This window comes from Neophocaena asiaeorientalis, unplaced genomic scaffold (genome assembly GCF_003031525.2).
Source record: "Neophocaena asiaeorientalis asiaeorientalis breed wild unplaced genomic scaffold, Neophocaena_asiaeorientalis_V1.1 scaffold225, whole genome shotgun sequence".
NCBI lineage: Eukaryota > Metazoa > Chordata > Mammalia > Artiodactyla > Phocoenidae > Neophocaena > Neophocaena asiaeorientalis.
The window spans coordinates 2,337,201-2,357,696 of record NW_020172364.1 but is presented as its reverse complement, the minus strand read 5'-3'; the positions used below and the strand labels follow the sequence as shown (position 1 = coordinate 2,357,696).

At 46.1% G+C, this 20,496-nt stretch overlaps 1 protein-coding gene across 1 annotated transcript in view; it reads left to right on the top strand.

Moving 5' to 3' along the window:
* The window catches only part of MCF2L2 (MCF.2 cell line derived transforming sequence-like 2), a 191,182-nt gene extending 174,731 nt beyond the window's left edge, over positions 1-16,451 (top strand). Inside the window, exons 25-29 of the mRNA XM_024767261.1 lie at positions 1,415-1,448; positions 2,800-2,897; positions 14,509-14,597; positions 14,972-15,075; positions 15,151-16,451. Of these exons, the coding sequence (XP_024623029.1) occupies positions 1,415-1,448; positions 2,800-2,897; positions 14,509-14,597; positions 14,972-15,075; positions 15,151-15,283 (458 nt within the window). The 3' untranslated portion in view covers positions 15,284-16,451. The remainder of the gene's footprint in view (positions 1-1,414; positions 1,449-2,799; positions 2,898-14,508; positions 14,598-14,971; positions 15,076-15,150) is intronic.
* Positions 16,452-20,496: the final 4,045 nt, after the last annotated feature.

Genomic DNA, 20,496 nt, shown 5'->3' with positions numbered 1-20,496 from the left:
CTCACACGGCTCTGACACCTATGCATCATCACCCCAGTTCATTCCTACACCGCCCGACCCCACCTTCAACCACCGGGACTGCTGGGCATGATAACTCCGTGCCCTCTGGGCAAGGCCTCCGGGCCCCCAGCAACGAGGGCCTCTAAGGCAACAGGACGGGCCCTGGGAGCCGCTGAGGGTGTGGAGATAGGGCCTCTGGAGACAGCCAGGCAGAAGGGGCTTGTGCCCAGAGGGAGTTACAGAGTCAGAGAGGCTCTGGGCTGGGAAGAGAAGAGCGTAACCCGACGCGTGGGACGCGGTGGCGCAAGTCAAGGAGGGCGGCTGGCCCTTTGGTTTGGGACAACCTCCTCCTGTGTGGCCTGACCCTGTGTGACAGGGAGGCCTAGGGACACTGGGAGATCAGGCTCACCGGGCAGGGGCTCTGGCGGCAGGCAGCTTTGCAGGGGCAGCACGGTGCGTGGTACAAGGTAAAGCCCCTTTGTGGTACAAGGCATCGTGCTCCAGGCCACAGGCCCATCCTAGCAACTGGGCAACTCGTGCCATCACATGGGTAATAAAGGTGGACCCACGGGGCTTCCCTGGTGGCGCAGTGATTGAGAGTCCGCCTGCCGATGCAGGGGACACGGGTTCGTGCCCCGGTCCGGGAAGATCCCACATGCCGCCGAGCGGCTGGGCCCGTGAGCCATGGCCGCTGAGCCTGCGCGTCTGGAGCCTATGCTCCGCAACAGGAGAGGCCACAACAGTGAGAGGCCCGTGTACTGCAAAAAAAAAAAACAACAACGGTGGACCCATGAACCTTTGAAATCACAGAGCTGCCGCCAAGGGAGCATGTTCAGTGATGACTTGGAACCTGGCTTGAGAGGTTCATGGGTAGAGTGGAAGGAAATGAGGTTGAGAGAGAAGGAGGTAAGCCTCGAGTATCAGTTTGGGTTTAATGCAGGTGCAGGCGGTGAGGGACACTGGAGGTTGAGTCCTGGTGCTCTTCTCACAGCTGGGACAACACCCTAACAAAGAAGGTGATTTTCATCCTGTCCCAGAAATGCATGATGTTTCCCTTACCAAGCCACGTAACTTGGGCTCCGGTGGAAAAAGTGAGCATTTAATGGGCCCATTGTTTATTTCTTAATTCAGTGCTAATGGAGCTAACTGTGGAAACGTGGATGGACTGAGAATCAAGGCACACGGGACGCAGCAGGATGGGCGGAGAAGTGGGAGGGGTTGCCAAGGCCAAGTGAGGACTGCTGAGAGGTTTTCCACATTACTAAGAAAATAAGACCAAGATCTACATGCTTTCATCAGTTTTTATAGTGTTCTGTGCGTGTACATGTGTATAAAATCAATATGTAAAATCTATTCAAATTGGCGTACGTTTGAGAGTGCTGCGGTTTTTTGTTTCTGTTTTTTTTCATTTCAGGCCAAGGGAATATACAGTTTGAAGCAAGCACTAGGTGTGTACTGATTTTTTTTTTTTTTAACAAGTGTCAGATGTTGCCGATAGTTCCTGTTGATTCTACATCATTGCTTTCATTGATTTTCTTCAACACTTAGCTTATTACAAAAGATTTCCAATTAAATTTCCATTTAATTTTTCTAATTAAAATATATTAGCTCCCTGACCCCACTGCCAACCTAAGGTATCTTTCCTAATGCTGGCTTGCTGAGTTGCAGTTGAGTCATACCTGCCGTTTTGAAACCTCCCGTAAATGCCTTTGCTTCTGGCTGTTTTCTGGAACTTTCCTCTGAGGACCTCCAATTCTACTCCTATTTTCACCCTGCCTCCCACTTTGCATGTTAACTGGTTCAGCTTCCCTCCTTGCATCCGGAACTCTCCTGATCCTCGTTCTTCCTCTCTTCGTTCCTCCCTGTCTGGAGGAATATACACTCACACTTCTTTCCGGGTTCAGTTCTCACTGGTGCTTCTTACCCCATCTATTCCTGCCCACTTAGAAACTCTCCATCTCTGATTCCTCTCCCCCTCCAAGGCACTCAGGACGTACCCAGTAAATGCTTGTTGAATAAACCCGTAGCCTGTGATCCAGTTCAGGTACAGCCTGCTTAGTTTTTTAGGCTCATTTGGCCTGTTCCTAATAGAGGCAGCCCAGGCCCTAAAACAAAGAGATGATAGTGATGGTAAGGGGTGAAGGCTCTGGTGGACAGCTGAATCTCCCTCCTCTCTGTACCCACTCCCTTAAGGAGTACCCTATCACAGCACTTAATGTGCTGTATTATAATTTTATGATGTGTTTAAGTTTTCCTCCCCATTAGACCATGAATTTCCTCTAGGGCATAGAGGTTGTCTTATTAGTTTTAGCTTCCCACGGGCCTCATATTATACAAGGGCCTGGCACTCATGTAAGTGGTCAGTAAATATTTAGTGAATAAACAAATTAAAAAACTGGTTGAATAATCACATCAGGCTAGCATACCACTCTGCAAGCAGACCTAGGAGGTGATGAGGTTTAGCTCAGGGCACATCTTATTCATCTCAGACCTCCAGTGCCTAGCAAGTGCTTATTTGTTGAGCACTTGAAACAGCTTTTGAGACAATGAAAGGGGATTCCATCTCCTCACCTCAGATTTGCAGCCAGTTAGGTGTTAACTATATGATCCAGCAGGTGGTATCCCTTGAACATTCCTTTGCTGAATGTCACCAGAGAGCTGGGGCAATTCTATACCACAGGTAGAGAAGGAGGAGGAAGCAGGTCCATAAGGCTTTAGCTGGGGATAATCTGGTGTGAGCCAGCACCACTTCAACTAGTACAGAACTAGTGTAGTGAGGTCATGTATATTTCTCTAAAGCAAAGGCAATGAAGTGGAATTTGCACCCTGGATTGAAAATATGGAAAGAGCTACCAGTAGCAAGGAAGTCTCAGTCCCTAGCACATGTCAGATTAAAGGTAGGATCTGATGGGAGAGTGGGGCATGAAAGCAATGGGGTGATGGCAAGGGGTGAGGGCTCTGGTGGACAGCTGAGTGTCCCTTGTCTCTGTACCCACTCCCTTAAGGAGTATCCTATCACAGCATTTAATGTGCTGTATTATAATTTTATGATACCAGCTGCCTAGAAGCTGAGGAAGACATTGCTGGATTCTCAGCCCTTCCTTAATTATGTGAGTAAGAAGAAAGGTATAAAATCAACTTCCTGCTATTCATTTGCATAGATCCAGTTAGGCCAGAATTAAAATGAAGGGCAAATGTTTCACACTGAGAAGTAACTTACTGTTTGGAAGAGCTGTCCTCTTAAGGAAATGGTTGTAGGCTAAGAGCATTGCCAGAATGTCCCTGCTTTGGAATAAAGACACTGGATGGTGGCACTGTATTTCTTGCTCTATCCAGGGTTGATCGACTTCATCTCCTCCCAAAGCTTTCCTTGGAAAGGTTAGCAGCACTTGATCAGGGGTTTCCTCGCAAGATTTCAGCTCTAACTTCTTTGTGTGTCAGCCTTCTGGCAGGCAGAATTGGGCGTGGGATCAAAAAGAAAAACAAATGTGGAGGCATTTTTATATTTTGTATTTTAATGACATAATAGATTATGTGTTTTATTTTAATGACATAATAGATTATGTGTTTATGGGGCTTGAATGTGCTGTTTTGGTTGTCATCTTTCCTTTCCTTGACTATTTAAAGACAATCTTTTCCAAAAGATTATGCTTTTACCACTGCCCATAATCAAAGTATTGGGAATTTAGTATTTGAGACTTTGGTTTTAGATTATCATGTGATTAGTTTGGTGCGACATGTAGTATGTCTTCAGGTATACACTTTATTTGGAAAAGGGCTCTGCAAGGAATTTTAGTTCAAAATACATTTATTGAGCACCTATAAGCTACAAATTCCTTGTCATTAAGGAAACATACACAGACCACCCCTTACTCCAGCACAAGGCTAACTTTCCTCTTCAGACTTCTAGAGCCTTGGATGCTAATGAGCAGGATATGACAAATTAATTTTTTAGGACAAAATATGACAGGATATGACAAAATTTTCTTAATTATGTGGAAAATTTTTTAAAGAAATTTTCATAATTTCTTATGAAATTATGAAAATTAAGAAATTGAATTTCTTAACTCAATAAGAATTTAAGGTTAGCAGCACTTGATCAGGGGTTTCCTCGCAAGATTTCAGCTCTAACTTCTTTGTGTGTCAGCCTTCTGGCAGGCAGAATTGGGCGTGGGATCAAAAAGAAAAACAAATGTGGAGGCATTTTTATATTTTGTATTTTAATGACATAATAGATTATGTGTTTTATTTTAATGACATAATAGATTATGTGTTTATGGGGCTTGAATGTGCTGTTTTGGTTGTCATCTTTCCTTTCCTTGACTATTTAAAGACAATCTTTTCCAAAAGATTATGCTTTTACCACTACCCATAATCAAAGTATTGGGAATTTAGTATTTGAGACTTTGGTTTTAGATTATCATGTGATTAGTTTGGTGCGACATGTAGTATGTCTTCAGGTATACACTTTATTTGGAAAAGGGCTCTGCAAGGAATTTTAGTTCAAAATACATTTATTGAGCACCTATAAGCTACAAATTCCTTGTCATTAAGGAAACATACACAGACCACCCCTTACTCCAGCACAAGGCTAACTTTCCTCTTCAGACTTCTAGAGCCTTGGATGCTAATGAGCAGGATATGACAAATTAATTTTTTAGGACAAAATATGACAGGATATGACAAAATTTTCTTAATTATGTGGAAAATTTTTTAAAGAAATTTTCATAATTTCTTATGAAATTATGAAAATTAAATTTCTTAACTCAATAAGAATTAACTAAGAAATTGAATTTTTAGTACTGGTTAACAAATACTAAGGCAATGCCATTTAATAAGGCTGTTATTCTCAATTAGGGTGTGTATGTGTGTTATAAAATTGTATATTTGAAAAATGAAAAATTACCTATTTTCTTCTTAGTACAGACCAGGAAAAGTAAGGCCTGAGAAAAATTGTGGCTGGTGAGAGTTCAGGAAATACAGTCCCTAAATTTTCTTTGCATGATAAGACCTGTTCCTTTATGTAGCAGAATCTCTGTGAGATATGAAATATTTGTTTTGTTTTCCTATGGAGACGTAATTGGCTTGTGAAAAATGTTTTTAAGAAAAGATAAACAATATTTTCACCTCTTAAATAATTGGCTTTGTCCCCCAATACTGTCTCTGATCAAGTCATATCTTAGCTTCCCACTTAACAGTGACTCTTCAGATTATCAAGGACTATTGGAATATTGGGCTTATCCACCTTGTATCATAAAATTTGTTTTGTTCTTGAGGTGTTTAACTCCTTTTTCATGTTCCAAGAATCCCTTGAAGAGACCTTTAAAAGACCCTTTGCGGGCTTCCCTGGTGGCACAGTGGTTGAGAGTCCGCCTGCTGATGCAGGGGACACGGGTTCGTGCCCCAGTCTGGGAAGATCCCACATGCCGCGGAGCAGCTGGGCCTGTGAGCCATGGCCGCTGAGCCTGCGCATCCGGAGCCTGTGCTCCGCAACGGGAGAGGCCACAACAGTGAGAGGCCCGCGTACCGCCAAAAAAAACAAAGACCCTTTGCTTGAGGACAGAAGGGCCAACATTGGTACAATCTACAAATTTGCAGATATGAGCCAGTTAATAAAGTTATAACTCCTCCTTTACCCAAAACATAAAGATGTGGATTATCCAGGTGCTTTCTTTTCTTCCCTCTATCTCTGTCCAGCTAATTCAAGGTCATCAGACTCAAAGGCATGAGGTGAACAGAGGAATAGCTGACATTTAGTTATGGGTATCCTAGTCTAGGCTTGGTTGTTGACTGTGTCCATATATGTTTATGTGTGTCTGTGTGTATCTGTTTGTGTGCACACATGCATGCACACACCTTCAATGCTAGGAAAGCAGGCTGCTTTCAGGAGACAGAAAGACAACATGGGAGTAACTGTTAGGTCGATGTGAGCTTTGGTGACTTTTTCACTAGTTAAGTTCACAAAAACCAGTCAGCTCTTCAAAAGATTGGCTGATACCTCAAAAAAACTGAGACTTACATTGTAAATGTAGTATAGGACCCCGAAAATACCAAATCCTGGTGAGGATATGGAGCAACAGAAACTCTCATTGCTGACAAGAATGTAAGATAGTACAGACAGTTTGGCAGATTATCACAAAGCTAAAGATAATCTTACCAGATGGTCCAGCGATCATACTCCTTGGTATTTACCTAAATGGCTTGCAAACTGTAGTACATCCATACAATGGGATATTATTCAGCAATAAAAGAAAATGAGCTATCAAGCCATAAAAAGACATGGAGGAAACTTAAATGCATATTGCTAAATGAAATAAGCCAATCTGAGAAGGTTACATACTATATGATTTCAAATATGACATTCTGGAAAAGAGAAAACTAGAGAGATAATAAAAAGATCAGTAGTTATCAGGGGTTAAGTGTAGGGGATGGGAAATGAGTAGGTGGAGCACAGGAGATTTTTAGGGTAGTGAAACTATTCTGTATGATATAATGGTGGATGCATGACATTATGTATCTATCAAAACCTGTACAACATCATTAATCATTAGAGAAATGCAAATCAAAACTACAATGAGGTATCACTTCACACCGGTCAGAATGGCCATCATCAAAAAAATCTACAAACAGGGGCTTCCCTGGTGGCGCAGTGGTTGAGAATCTGCCTGCCAATGCAGGGGACACGGGTTTGAGCCCTGGTCTGGGAAGATCCCACATGCCACAGAGCAACTGGGCCCGTGAGCCACAACTGCTGAGCCTGCACGTCTGGAGCCTGTGCTCCGCAACAACAGAGGCCGCGATAGTGAGAGGCCTGCGCACTGCGATGAAGAGTGGCCCCCGCTTGCCACAACTAGAGAAAGCCCTCACACAGAAACGAAGACCCAACACAGCCAAAAATAAATAAACTTATTTTAAAAATCTACAAACAGTAAATGCTGGAGAGGGTGTGGAGAAAAGGGAACCCTCTTGCACTGTTGGTGGGAATGCAAATTGATACAGCCACTGTGGAGAACAGTATAAAGGTTCCTTAAAAAACTAAAAATAGAACTATCATAGGACCCAGCAATCCCACTACTGGGCATATACCCTGAGGAAACCATAATTTGGGAGACGCAAGAGGGAGAGGGTATGGGGATATATGTATATGTATAGCTGATTCACTTTGTTATACAGCAGAAATTAACACAACATTGTAAAGCAATTATACTCCAGTAAAGATGTTTAAAAAATAAAATAAAATTTAAAAATAAAATAAATAAATAAAAAGGCCACACATGGTAGTATAGTAGAGGTTGTTGAGACCTCATCCAGATCCTTTTTATCATTCAGTTTCGATCTTCAGCCGACCAGAGTCATCCAGCCAAGAAATGCCTAAGAGCTTATGGCCTCCCTCAAGGGCAGCTTGGCTGGCTGGTACAAAAGCCAGCCCTTCTACCTCAGATGGGACACTTGTGGTGCCATCCATATTCCAGCATTTCTCAGGGGATCAGGCAGATGCTGGACCTTGGCTGAACCCTCGTCTGCACCTGGCTTCTTCCTTGCTCTGTCTTCTGCCCTCATTGCCTTAACACATTTCAACTGAAAGCCCTTTCTCCTTAACTCGCTTGTACAATCTGCTTCTGGGAAACCTGACCTAAGACAGTTAGTACCCAGAGAGGTCCTAGAAAAGATGGGATTCTGGTGTTGGGTCACTTGCTGGCCAAATGGCAGTGAGGACTCCATTGCTAGTGGTAGGTGGAGTGTTGGAAGTGCTGGTCCCTGGCCTATGTAGCAGTTCAATTGCTAAGACATTCCCTGGTGGTGACCTGGGATCAGATACAGGCAGACAGGGATGCACCAGCTGGCGCAATGTCTCTAGCATTTGAGAGGTTTAGGGAAAATATTAACTATCAGGAATGTGGAACTGGGTGGTTATTGCTAAGCACCACTGATGCATTGAAGAGAGTGAAGAAAGTGACAGCCTCAGATTAATCGCCAATTTAAAGCACTGTGAGAATCAGAGGGCCTCCTTTCCAGTGTTCAGCCCCTCATCGCCTACAGCAGAGGGCAGTACTTGAGAAAAGGATGAATTCTCAGCCTAGGCAAGTCTGCTGCCTTATTATTTTGGGACCCTAGTGCCAATAGATGAAGCAGGCAAGTCAGGCCCTGACAGGGAGGATATAGGACCCTAAAACTGGAGGATACCTGGGTACATGCCCTTGTTCTCCTGGGCTGGCAGAAGTGGCCCACTCCCCCTTGTTGAAAGATTGGCCCTTCTCCTCCCCACAAGATGATGCAGAAGTCTCAGATGAGACATACAGTAAGTCCCCTACAAACAATCAAGTTGCAAACTTTCAAAGATGCAAAAGTGCGTTTGCGTGTCCAGTCACATTAGTTCGTGTGTGTCTGGCGTACATTGTCACATGCGTGCATCCTCTACAAGTGGTTGTGCTTTTGTGTACTTCAGTACTGTATAGAGTACAGTAGTACAGTATCTTTATTTCAAGCCCAGGATGTCTGGAAGCAAGTGTAAAAGCAGCAGTGATGTAGTTGGTACTGCTAAGAAGCGCCAAGCGATACCAATGGAAACGAAAGTGAAAATAATTGAGAGAGTGGAGCGACAAGAGGAAGAAGAAGTAACTGAAGAATGGAAGAGATTCATGACGCAGGAAATGGCAAGATTTTCTTTATCTGAGGAGGCACTGTTAGTTTTTGAGGCAAAGGGCCCGAATGTAGAATGGTACACAAAGATTGCAGCAACCATTCAGAATGCAATCCAGTGCTACCGTGTCACCTATGATGAGAAAAATAGAGCTACTACCCAGATATCACTGGACCATTTTTTCAAGAGGGTAGATGGAACTGAATCCAGCAAGGAACCAGAACCTGTGCCATCAACGTCAGGCATGAGTGAAATTGCAGCTTGCCCTCCGTCTCCTATTGCTGACGATCCTTCAGCTCTACCATCCCCCACCTCCTCTCCCTCCTCCAGTCAGTAACTCTTCTTGCCTGCTCACTCGATGCCAGCCCCTGGATGCCAGCTGTTGTGCTGGACTACTGTACTTTTCAAGGTACTGTACCGTAAGATTAAAAAACCTATTACAGTACAGTACCGTATAGCCGATTGTGTTAGTTGCGTACCTAGGCTAACTTTGTTGCACTTACGAACAAATTGGACTTATGAACACGCTCTCAGAACGAAACTCGTTCATATGTAGGGGACTTACTGTACAAGACAATGCTTGCTTGCCCTCCTCAGGATACATCCCCACCCCCTTCCCAATCCCCTTCTAGAACAATAACCAGCGTCAAATTACAACATAATCTGACTAGGGAAGAGGCACATAGACCTATGGACACGAGCTCAAAATGTAAGGATCTTTGTGCTACACTTTAATGCCCCCCAGAGAACATCCATTGCAGAGAAGTTACCAAAGAACCAAGCTGACTAGATGACTTGGCCAGGAGGTGTCAGCCAGCTTCTTCCTTGGCAACCCAGTATGTGCACAATGGGCTCATACATGGAGAAGCTTTGGCAGCAGAATGGGAGGCTGTGCACAGGCCTAGCTCCCTGCCGTCAAGACCAATCTAGATACTGCCACTGTTGACTGTCCGACCTGCCAGCACAGAGATCCATGCCGAGCCCTCAGTTGGATACTGTTCCTTGAAGAGAATAGTTGATTTCATCAGATCCTCCAAGCTGGAAAGTACTGTGATTCACCCTGAACGGGATTGACACATGTGCCTTTCCTGCCTTCAGTGCCTCAGTCTGCAACACTGTCCAAGGATAGAACATTGTTTTGATTGGGGGACTCACTCAGTGGCAAAAGAGGAACAGCCATGGGCATGTGACTGCAGGACCAACCCACTGGTCCTACCACATATTCAGAAGCTGCCGACCTGATAGAGCCATGGAGTAGCCTCTTGAAGGCAAGGGTGAGCAGCAGTTTGGACCTGAGACTGAGGGGTTGGGGTGCTAACCTTAGGCTGCAGTATATACCTTAAACCAATGGCCACTTTATGGCACCAGGACCCCAGTAAGCAGAAAATATGAATCTGGGAGCCAAAAGGTTGAATGAGTTGTGACCTTATTCATTATCACACTACTAGGGACCCACATAGGGAATCTGTCCTCCCATTCCTGCAACTTCAGCCTCAGTGGGTCTGGAGGTCTTGGTTCCCAAGGGGCACATTTCCACCAGTGGACATAGTAAGCATCCTACTTAACTTAAATCTATGTCTGCCACCTGCTGCTGCAGTTGCACTTGGGTTGTACCTTTAAGTCATCATCTCCCTCCCACTCATTCTATATCCCCTTCCCCTTCATCTAGCACTTCTGCTGGTGGCATGCATAGTGGGTGTCCCAGACTCTTGTCTAGCTGTTGTTCTTTTGCTTGCCCATTTACAGTTACAGCAGGGCAGGGGAGTATGCACTGGGAGACGTCCCAGTGGATCACCAGATGCGTTCTTCTCTGCCTCTATTAGGTAGCAGTCTGACCACCTCATGATAATCAGGATCAATGACTTCCTCAAGCGTGACAACTGTTTCCTTTGCCTGGGGGGCTTTATATTTTGGTCTTACGGAAAAATTCTCATTAAATCTCTGATGAAATGGGCAAGGCTTTGGCTAAAACCAGCTAGACACATCAGAGGGCAGCTGGTTGCTGAGCTAGGTGATAGTTTCCCAATTGTGAAGTTTCTTTGACCCCAGCTCCTAGCAGCCCTGAAAGTCTAAGATGGCAAGCTCGGACTGCTCTAGAAGCTGGCAGGGACTTTGACAACAAAAATATGCACTAAAAAAAAAAGTACTGTGAGAATATGTGGAATCTGAAAGCAATTAATTGAATGTTTAGGAGTGATTCCTTTCCTCTTGGCCAGAGACAGGTATGCAAAGGAAATGGACACTTCAAATATAGACCAGCCTGGACATCCAAGTTTACACTCTGGGGCACCAAGCAAAAGATCCTAATCCAGCCTAGTACCTGTGGAAGCATCCTGGAGATCTCACCTGTCGTGAGCCCTGGAGATCTACTGGGATGAATTAGGCAGAACATGAGCCCACTGGCTGACTCCTAGAAGGCAGAGAAAGAGCTCAGCAGCATAGCACACAGTTAAGGGCCAAAGCGCTGAGGGCTTACAGACTTCAGCTCCATCTTTCTGGACGAATTACTTAACTTCTTTGTGCTTAAATTCTTTTCATTAATTATTTTACAAAATGGAAGCAATACTGTATAGTCCTGCTGTGAGAATTAGATGAAGTTCTTAGGCTGGTGCCTAGATTGCTGCTAGCATATTAAATAGCAACTAGTTACCCATGTCTGTTCCTCCAGGGAAGGGAAGGAAAGCCCCAGGGGCTTAACGCATTACTTCTCCATTCCCCCAACCCCAGGTGAAAATGATGTACTTTAGTTCATATAATAGAGATAGTTCTTTTAAAGGAAAAGAGGAACAAAGGAAACTCTAGTTTGAAAGAAAATAGAAATAGTTTGCCACTTTGAAATCTATGGGCTAAGAGCTGTCTCTGAACTAGCAGGATCTACAGTTGTCCCTGTGTCACCTAGTGGACAGCAAGGGAAAATCCACAATTTTATCTTCAAAGTCTATAGTTTACCAGAAACATGTATTCTGAGAAGGATAGTTTAAACTCACTAATGGGCTCACTTGTTAATAAATTTCATTTTAAAAATATATTTATTTATGGCTGCACTTGGGTCTTCGTTGCTGCGCGCAGGCTTTCTCTAGTTGTGGTGGCTTCTCTTGTTGCGGAGCATGGGCTCTAGGTGCGTGGGCTTCAGTAGTTGTGGCACGTGGGCTCAGTAGTTGTGGCTCATGGGCTCTAGAGCGCAGGCTCAATAGCTGTGGCGCAGAGGCTTAGTTGTTCCGTGGCATGTGGGATCTTCCCGGACCAGGGCTAGAACCCGTGTCCCCTGCATTGGCAGGCAGATTCTTAACCACTGCGCCACCATGGAAGTCCCTAAATTTCATTTTTTAAACAAAAAAAGATCAGGATTTTAAACACTAGGTGCTAACTGAAACTAAATTCCCTAAATATTTTAGGATTTATGTGGTGTATGCTATGAAGATCATCCACTGAGGAAAAAGAGAATACACCCTGTCATCAGCATAAATTTTCATGGCCCACCTTTCCTATTCTTCCTGTCCTTCTCCACCAACACTCTACGCTTATTCTCTACATGGACTGGGAATGCCCCAGAGACTCAGGGTATACCTTCCCAACACACTGCTGGACCTGGGCTGGTACCAGGGTCATTCTGCTCATTTTCCAAGAATGCAGCTATCACTTGAAGTTTTGCTGTAATCAAATTAACTATTTGTCAAGGGTCTGTATGTTCAGTTGGGTTTTTCTGCTGTGTGTGTGGGTGTGTGTGTGTGCACTCTGCTTCCCGTTAAAGTCATTTTTTAACTTTATAATGTTTCCTCCCCCAGATGTTTATGAGGATGAAGAAAATGGCAGACAGATATCCCCAAAATGTGAGTACTAATAGCACACTTGGAGTTCCCAGAGCGGTTCTGAGACCTTCTCTTTAGTATTATCATAATTACTATTAACAGTAATAATAATGAGTGTTATTTATTAAATTCCATTTTACTTTACAAACATTTTTGCTAATCATTACATCAAAACTGCAAAATAGGTATTATTATCCCCATTTTAGAAACAAGGAAACTGATGCTCAGAGAGGTTAAGTGGCTTACCCAAGATCACACAGCCAGTGAGCGAGAGACAAAGTCAAAACTGCACTCAGGTCTGACTGACTCCAAAGCCCCTGCTCCTACCCCAGGCAATGGGCCTCTCATTCACTCAGGTGCCTGTGACCTGCCAGACCCAGAATCTGGGGTCCCTCTCCTGCTCTGTTCCTCCCTAAGAGCTTTCCAGCAAGACCGCCATCCCTCCGTCCTCACTGTCTGCTCCTGGTCCAAGGGGACCCACGCGGAATGGCCACCCTAAAGAGGCGTCTCTGGGGGTTACTGCGGGTGCCCCGCAGTCACACCTGGAGGAGGGTGGTGGGAGGCGCCTCCCAGAGCCACTTTCTCCTACGCGCTCCCTCCGGAGTTAAACCAGGCTTTGCCCCTGCGTCGTCCCGCGGCGTCTCTGGAGGCCTCCAGGAAGTGGCTGCCCGGCTGCTCCCCGTCGTGCTCGCACAGCCCTCATGGCCCTGCTCCGGGGAGGACCCCGGGCCCCGAACGCAGCTTGTCCAGAGCCACTTTCTCCTACGCGCTCCCTCCGGAGTTAAACCAGGCTTTGCCCCTGCGTCGTCCCGCGGCGTCTCTGGAGGCCTCCAGGAGGTGGCTGCCCGGCTGCTCCCGTCGTGCTCGCACAGCCCTCACGGCCCTGCTCCGGGGAGGACCCCGGGCCCCGAACGCAGCTGGTGGGGGGGTGGCTCTGGGCGGCAGGTCGGGAGCTCCCTCTTGCTGGATGCCTGCTCCCAGAGATACTGTGCCCCCCAGCCCCAATTGCAGGCTACTTCCGCTCGCTCCTGCGCCCGCACAAGGCCCCTCCCCCTGAATTCTCACCGAAACTGAAACTCACCTGTGCTCAGATTCCTGCGGGATGGACTGGACTCAGCTGACGCTCAACCTGGGGCTCCCTCAGATCAAGATCTTTCTGCAGATGCTCGCCTCCCTAAGCTGACTTGGGAGAATTGTGGGGACAGAGATCCCGTCTTTAGAGTAGTAATGTGTAGGGAATTCCCCGGCGGTCCAGTGGTTAGGACTCCACGCTCTCACTGAGAGGGCCTGGGTTCAATCTCTGGGTTCAATCTCTGGTCAGGGAACTAAAATCCCACAAGCTGATTGACACGGCACCAAAAAAAAAAGAAAAAAAAAGTATAAATGTGTAGATTTCAACTGCAGTGTTTACAGGCCAAGGGCTAAGGTCCTTACAGTTGTGTGAGGCTTAACTTTTGACAAATGCCTGGCATCCCAGCAGACATACAGCAGGCTCAGTATTTGGTGGGATTTGCTGTTCCTCCCCAGTGTCTTTAACAGCCCTGGCACAGAACAGGTGCACAATGGTGTGGCTAATTGGTAAGTTAATCATTCAGTGGCAAGAGAGGCAGGATGTACTTCCTCTCCCTCTGATTTTCCCACGGGGAGAGCAGTGACTTTTGGCAGAGGCTGCCAAGGAAATGGGAAATGGGCAGTAATCAGGGGAGAGAAGGAGGTAAGGAAGAAAGGAGGGCGGGAAGGAGGGAAGGCAGGAAGGTCGTCAAGCACAAAAGGACAATGACTTTTCTTGGAGGACAAGGAGGTAGGACTCTGAACACCATGTGGACCTGTCTTCTCACAGTTACAGAATTTTGAGCTGGAAAAAGGAACCTGGAGATCACAGGCCCCCTCCTCCCGGCCCAGGTGAAGCAGTGCAGTCCTGGGAGAGGAGGGAGAGATGGCGAGAATGGGTTCCTGGAGACCGGTGCTGCCCATTCCATCCTGCCATAGGCTGCGTGGCCTATCCTCCCACGCCCTCTCCCCCACGGCCAGCCAAATTCTTCCTTTTCTTTCCCCAAGGTTGCTCCAGCAGGGAGTTTATCTCCATGGAAACCTTTGACAATTGTGAAGGTGCAGAAGATACAGAAAAGGAGAGCAGTGCTCTGAGTGTAAATTTCTTTCCTTCTTACCTCTTTCATATTTTCCCTCATTCCTGTTCATCAGCTTCTCCTGCCCCCTCTTCCTCTCCTCCTTCCCTCTCCCTCCTTTACATGATTCTCACCCATTAAGGACTCGGCCTAATCCAGGAAGCTGAGGTCACTGGATCTGCAAAGTGGCTCAGACCCCCAGCCCAGCAGGCCCCATATCCCCGGCTCCTTAGCGATCCCCTGGTTTCTGGCCAAAATTAGGGTCTCTTGCTGAGGACCTGAGTGGCCCCATAGGAAAGCTGGGGCGGCCCCGCCCTGCCCGCGGGAATCGCCGTGTGGACCGGACCCGACCCCCACCCAACCGCAGCATTACACCCCTGTCCCTTCCCTTCCAGCTGTCGGGGCTTTGCCAGTTGGACGACAGTTATGAAACCTCCAAGTCTGTTCAGGAAACGGGAGAAAGCATCCAGGGAGAGAAAGAGGGCGGCGAAGAGGACACGTGAGTGTGAAATGGAAAGAAAAGTAAGCCAACTTGTTAGCCACTGCTCCTCTGACTTTCTTCTTGGAATTTCAGGGCCACAAACAAAACTGAGGAGAGCCCTGGGATGTCCGCTGGCTTCCTCGACCCCAGTGGGGAGGCCGATTTTCGAGCAGAGGCAGTGCGGTCGCGGGAAGGGGGCCTGAGGCCGCCCTCCGCAGAGAACTGACACTCGTCCCAGACAACCCAGCCTCCCCGGCTTCCTGCATTCCCAGGAGCCGCTGCTGTGGATGCGGAGGCCGGCCCGCCCTTAAGCAGAAGCAGCAAAGGGGCCTTGGAACCTGGGGATCCGCTGCCCTGCCCGGGGGCAACAGGACCATCTTGCCGGAGCCTCAGGAGCGGTCGCCATCCGCCCGCGGAGCCCACCCCTCCCGGTGCAGCCCCGCTCGCGCAGGGACTCGGCGCAGACCCCGTGGAGAACCTTGCGCCATTAGAGGCACGCCTGCGCGAGCGCAGCCGGCTTGGTTGCGGACCCCGCGAACCTCGAGCTGCTCGGCACACGCGCCTTTTGGAGGTTAGCATAATCCAGTGTTGGAGAGCTGAGCGCAGGGTTTCTCAATGTCGGCACTTTTGACTTCGCAGGCTGGATACTTCGTTATTGGTACTTCTTGTGCCTTGTAGGATGTTTGGGAGCATCTCTGGCCTCTGCCCACTAGATGCCTGTAACACCCCCCCACCCACTTACCCAAATTATGACAATCAAAAATGCCTTCAGACATTGCCAAATTTCTGCTGGGGTGGAAGTGGGGAGCTAGGTTGAGAACCTCAGATCAGAGCTGCTCAGACTCCACATGGCAGCCCTGTGTTCACCTCCCTTAATCCCCACAGGAATGTTAATGTGATACTTTTGTTACTTTGTTCCAGGATTGTTTCCTTTTAGCGAGGGTTGGTTACAGGTTAACTTCTTACGGTTAGACTCATTAGTTTTTAGTTTCAGTTATCTTCGGTTATTTATTTTTAGTTTTATTAGTTAATTTTCATTTGTTTTTAGTTTTCTAGTTATTTAATCTTATAGCTTTAAAGTTACCTGTTTATAATTATTTTGTCTTTAAAGTTACTTAGTTTTTGAGTTATTTATTTTCAGTTACTTATAGTTACTTTGTTTTAATAGTTATATATTTCCAAATTAGCTTTAGAATTATTTATTTTTAATTAGCTGTCTTTTCAGTTGTTAATATCTGAGTTATTTATTTTCATGGTTATTCTATTTTTAGTTATTGGCATTTTTGAATTATTTATTTTACAGTTACTTATTTGAATAGTAAAAACTCACTGGAAGTTTTTGAATTCCTTTATTTTCAGAATAAAATAGCTGTCTTTATTTTGGGGTTTTTCCGCTAGTTACTTGGTTTTAGAGTTACTTATATTCACAGTAATTTATTTTCACTTATTTTAGATTCTGTGTTATTTTTACATTCATTTATTATTTGGGTTTTTTATTTTTTAGTTATTTGGTTTTAAATTATTTTATTTTCAGTTGTTGCATTTTTGAACATTATATTTTGAATTTTTTAGTTTCAGAATTTTTGAGCTAGTTTCTGAGTTATTTTCAGAGTTACTTATTCTCAGTTATTTCTCTTCAGTTTTGTCTTTGTCATTCAATTTTTTTTCTATTCACTATTTTTAGTTATTTTATTTTCAGGTTTATTTTCAGAATTATTTAGTATTATAATTATTTAGTTCATCAGTCAGGATCCAATCAAGAGAGACACTATACTAGTTATTTTAACAGAAAGGATTTACTATAAGGAAGTGCTATCCAGCTATTGGAGATTTTAATGGGAAAAAAAAGTGATAATGAGATATCATGAAGATTCTAACTATAAGAAGCAGCTACCAGCCCAAGGGCAGAGGGAACAAGGGAAGAGGTTGGGGGCCCCACATGGCTGAGGGTAGCCCTCTGGTGTGTGGGGGAGTGGCATTCCCCAGGTGCCCCCAGGAACTTGAAGGCGGGCCTGGGAACTGGATGCAGAACTCTGCTGCCAGCTGGTGCTAGAGGAAGGAGTGTGATGAGGCTGCTTAAGTGTTGGGAAAATGGTAAACTGCAGCTTCTGGAACCGACTGGGGCTCTCAGGGTGAAGGCCAGTTGCTACGGCAATACTGAAGGGAACCCAGGCACACAGGGAGGAGCAAAGCCCTCGCTGGCAAAGGAGGTGAATGGCCCCAACCACAAAGCAGAGAGCAGAGGGTGGGCGGGAAGCTGAGCGATCATGGCTAATAACCAGCACCCTGAGCTCTGGAGTTGTTTATTTTTAGAGGTAGTTTTGGATTTAGTTGTTTTTGGAATTGTTAGGGTGCTTTGATTTTAACTTTTCACTGGATGAGGGATCTGGCTGAGTTTTCAGTCCCCTGATTCATTCCTGGAATGGAGTGGGTCAGCAGGCACCTGGGGAGTGTCTCCCATGAGACTCGGGAACATCACTGTAGAATTCAAGAAAACGAAAATAGTGTGTCCATAAAGAAGCCCTTTGACTGGGTGGCCAAAAAGGGAAGAGAGTGAGGAATAGACCGTCAGGGAGGGGCTTCTTGGCACGATTATCCAGCAGAGTGTTTGAAATTTTTCAGAAAGTTGAACTATGTGGTGGGTCCACACTCTCATGCCCCCTTTCCTAACAACAAAGTATCTGTCTTATGGTAGAGTGTGTTTCAAATTGGTAGGATACAATACTTACTATTTGCACACACAAATAAAGTTCTTCCCAAATCTATAGGAAATCTTACTTCCTCCTACCTGCATTATTTTCCAACCCACCTTGTTCCATTTTGACCATAAGAATATTTATTTATTTATGTATGTATTCCCTCCTTTCATTCAACACCTATTTCCTGAGCACCCCCATCCTAAGGAAGGTGCCAGCATCGGGAGAGACCAAGGAGGTTTGAAGATGAGTGAGAGGTTCCTCAGTCCAGTTGGGGGAGACAGATGTGGAAACAGATCATCGCAACACGGTGTGACACATACTGTGGGAGCACACAACCCTGCTGCTGTGTGATGAGTCTGGTTATGGAAGTGTTGGGAAAATGGTAAACTGCAGCTCCTGGAACTGAAGTACAGTTCTGAAAATTTTAGACTTCTTAAAAACCAGGAAAAAAAAAAACAGAGGGTGGCTCTTCTATGAGTGAAATTTGTATCATCATTTTGTTTGGGTAAATGAAAAAGAATCCAAAACCATCAGATAAACCCCCCAGCCTTCTCTTACTAGTCGTTCAATTCGTCATGTCACCTGTTGCCCACTAGAGGGACTCATTTCAACACGTTGCTGAGGAGTGGGACTGCTGTAGCCCCAGGTGAAAGTGGTCTGGCCTAGGATCTGTAAAATCTGGCAGAGTCTGAGTCCACACTAAACACCAGCCATGCACTATGAAATGATGAGAAAAGTTAGAGATCCTCTAAACCAGCACTTCCCAGAGTATATTTTGCAGCAGAGGCAGAAGAGTGTAAGAATTCAATGAGTTAATCCCACAATGAAAAAGAATTATCTAAAAATAAATACACTTTAAAAATACTACACAGGGAGGGGAGACCTTCAAGATGGCGGAGGAGTAAGATGTGGAGATCACCTTCCTCCCCACAAATACATCAAAAAATACATCTACATGTGGAACAACTCCTACAGAACGCTTACTGAATGCTGGCAGAAGACCTCAGACTTCCCAAATGCAAGAAAGTCCCCACGTACCTGAGTAAGGAAAAAGAAAAAACAGAGACAAAAGAATAGGGATGGGAGCTGTGAAGGAGGAAAAGTTTTCACACACTAGGAAGCCGCTTCACTGGTGGAGACTGGGGGTGGGCGGGGGGAAGCTTCAGAGCCACGGAGAAGAGCGCAGCAACAGGGGTGCAGACAGCAAAGCAGAGAGATTTCCACACAGAGGATTGGTGCCAACCAGCACTCACCAGCCTGAGATGCTGGAAGCTGAGGCTCGGGCTTCCCAGGTCAGATCACAGGGAGAGGACTAGGGTTGGCTACATGAACACAGCCTGAAGGGGGCTAGTGCGCCACAGCTAGATGGGAGGGAGTCCGGGAAAAAGTCTGGAGCTGCCTAAGAGGCAAGAGACCATTGTTTCAGGGTGCACGAGGAGAGGGGATTCAGAGTACCGCCTAAATGAGCTCCATAGACGGGCACAAGCCGTGGCTATCAGCGCGGACAGCACAGCTGGGCATGAAACGCTAACACTGCTGCTGCAGTCACCAATAATCCTGTGTGCAAGCACAGGTCACTATGCACATGCCTCCTCCCGGAAGCCTGTGCAGCCTGCCACTGCCAGGGTCTCATGATCTAGGGACAACTTCCCTGGGAGAAGACATGGCACACCTCAGGCTGGTGCAACATCACATTGGCCTCTGCTGCCACAGGCTTGCCCCACATTCCAATTACAACCACTGTACGCCTCCCTCCCCCCACCCCGGCCTCAGTGAGCCAGAGCCCCCTAATCAGCCACTGCTTTAACTCCGTCCTCTCTGGGCAGGAACACAAACCTGAGGGTGACCTACACGCAGAGGCGGGGCCAAATCCAAAGCTGAACCCCAGAAGCTGTGCGAACAAAGAAGAGAAAGGGAAATTTCTCCCAGCAGCCTCAGGAGCAGCAGATAAAATCCCCACAATCAACTTGAGGTACCCTGCATCTGTGGAATACCTGAATAGACAACAAATCATCCCAAATTTGAGGTGGTGGACTTTGGGAGCAACTGTAGACTTGGGGTTTGCTCTCTGCGAATGACTTGTTTCTGATTTTTATGTTTACCTTAGTATAGTTTTTAATGCTTGTTATCACTGGTGGATTTATTTATTGGTCTAGTTGCTCCCTTTTTTTTCTATTACTTTTTTATTTCTTTAATTTTAATAATTTTTTAATTAAAAAAAAATTTTTTTCTTCTTTTTTTTCTCCCTTTTCTTCTGAGCCAAGTGGCTGACAGGGTCTTGGTGCTCCAGCCTGATGTCAGGCCTGAGCCTCTGAGGTGGGAGAGCCGAGTTCAGGATATTGGACCACCAGAGCCCTCCCAGCTCCATGTAATATCAATTGGCAAGAGCTCTCCAGAGATCTCTGTGTCAACACTAAGACCCAGCTCCACCCAACAGCCAGCAAGCTACAATGCTAGACACCCCATGCCAAACAACTAGCAAGACCCATTAGCAGAGAGGCTGCCTGAAATCATACTAAGTACAGAGACACCCCAAAACACACAGCCAGACGCAGCCCCACCCACCAGAAAGACAAGGTCCAGCCTAATCCACCAGAACAGAGACACCAGTACCCTCCACCAGGAAGCCTACACAAGCCACTGAACCAACCTTACCCACTGCGGTCAGATACCAAAAACAACAGGAACTACGAACCTGCAGCCTATGAAAAGGAGACCACAAACACAGTAAGTTAAGAAA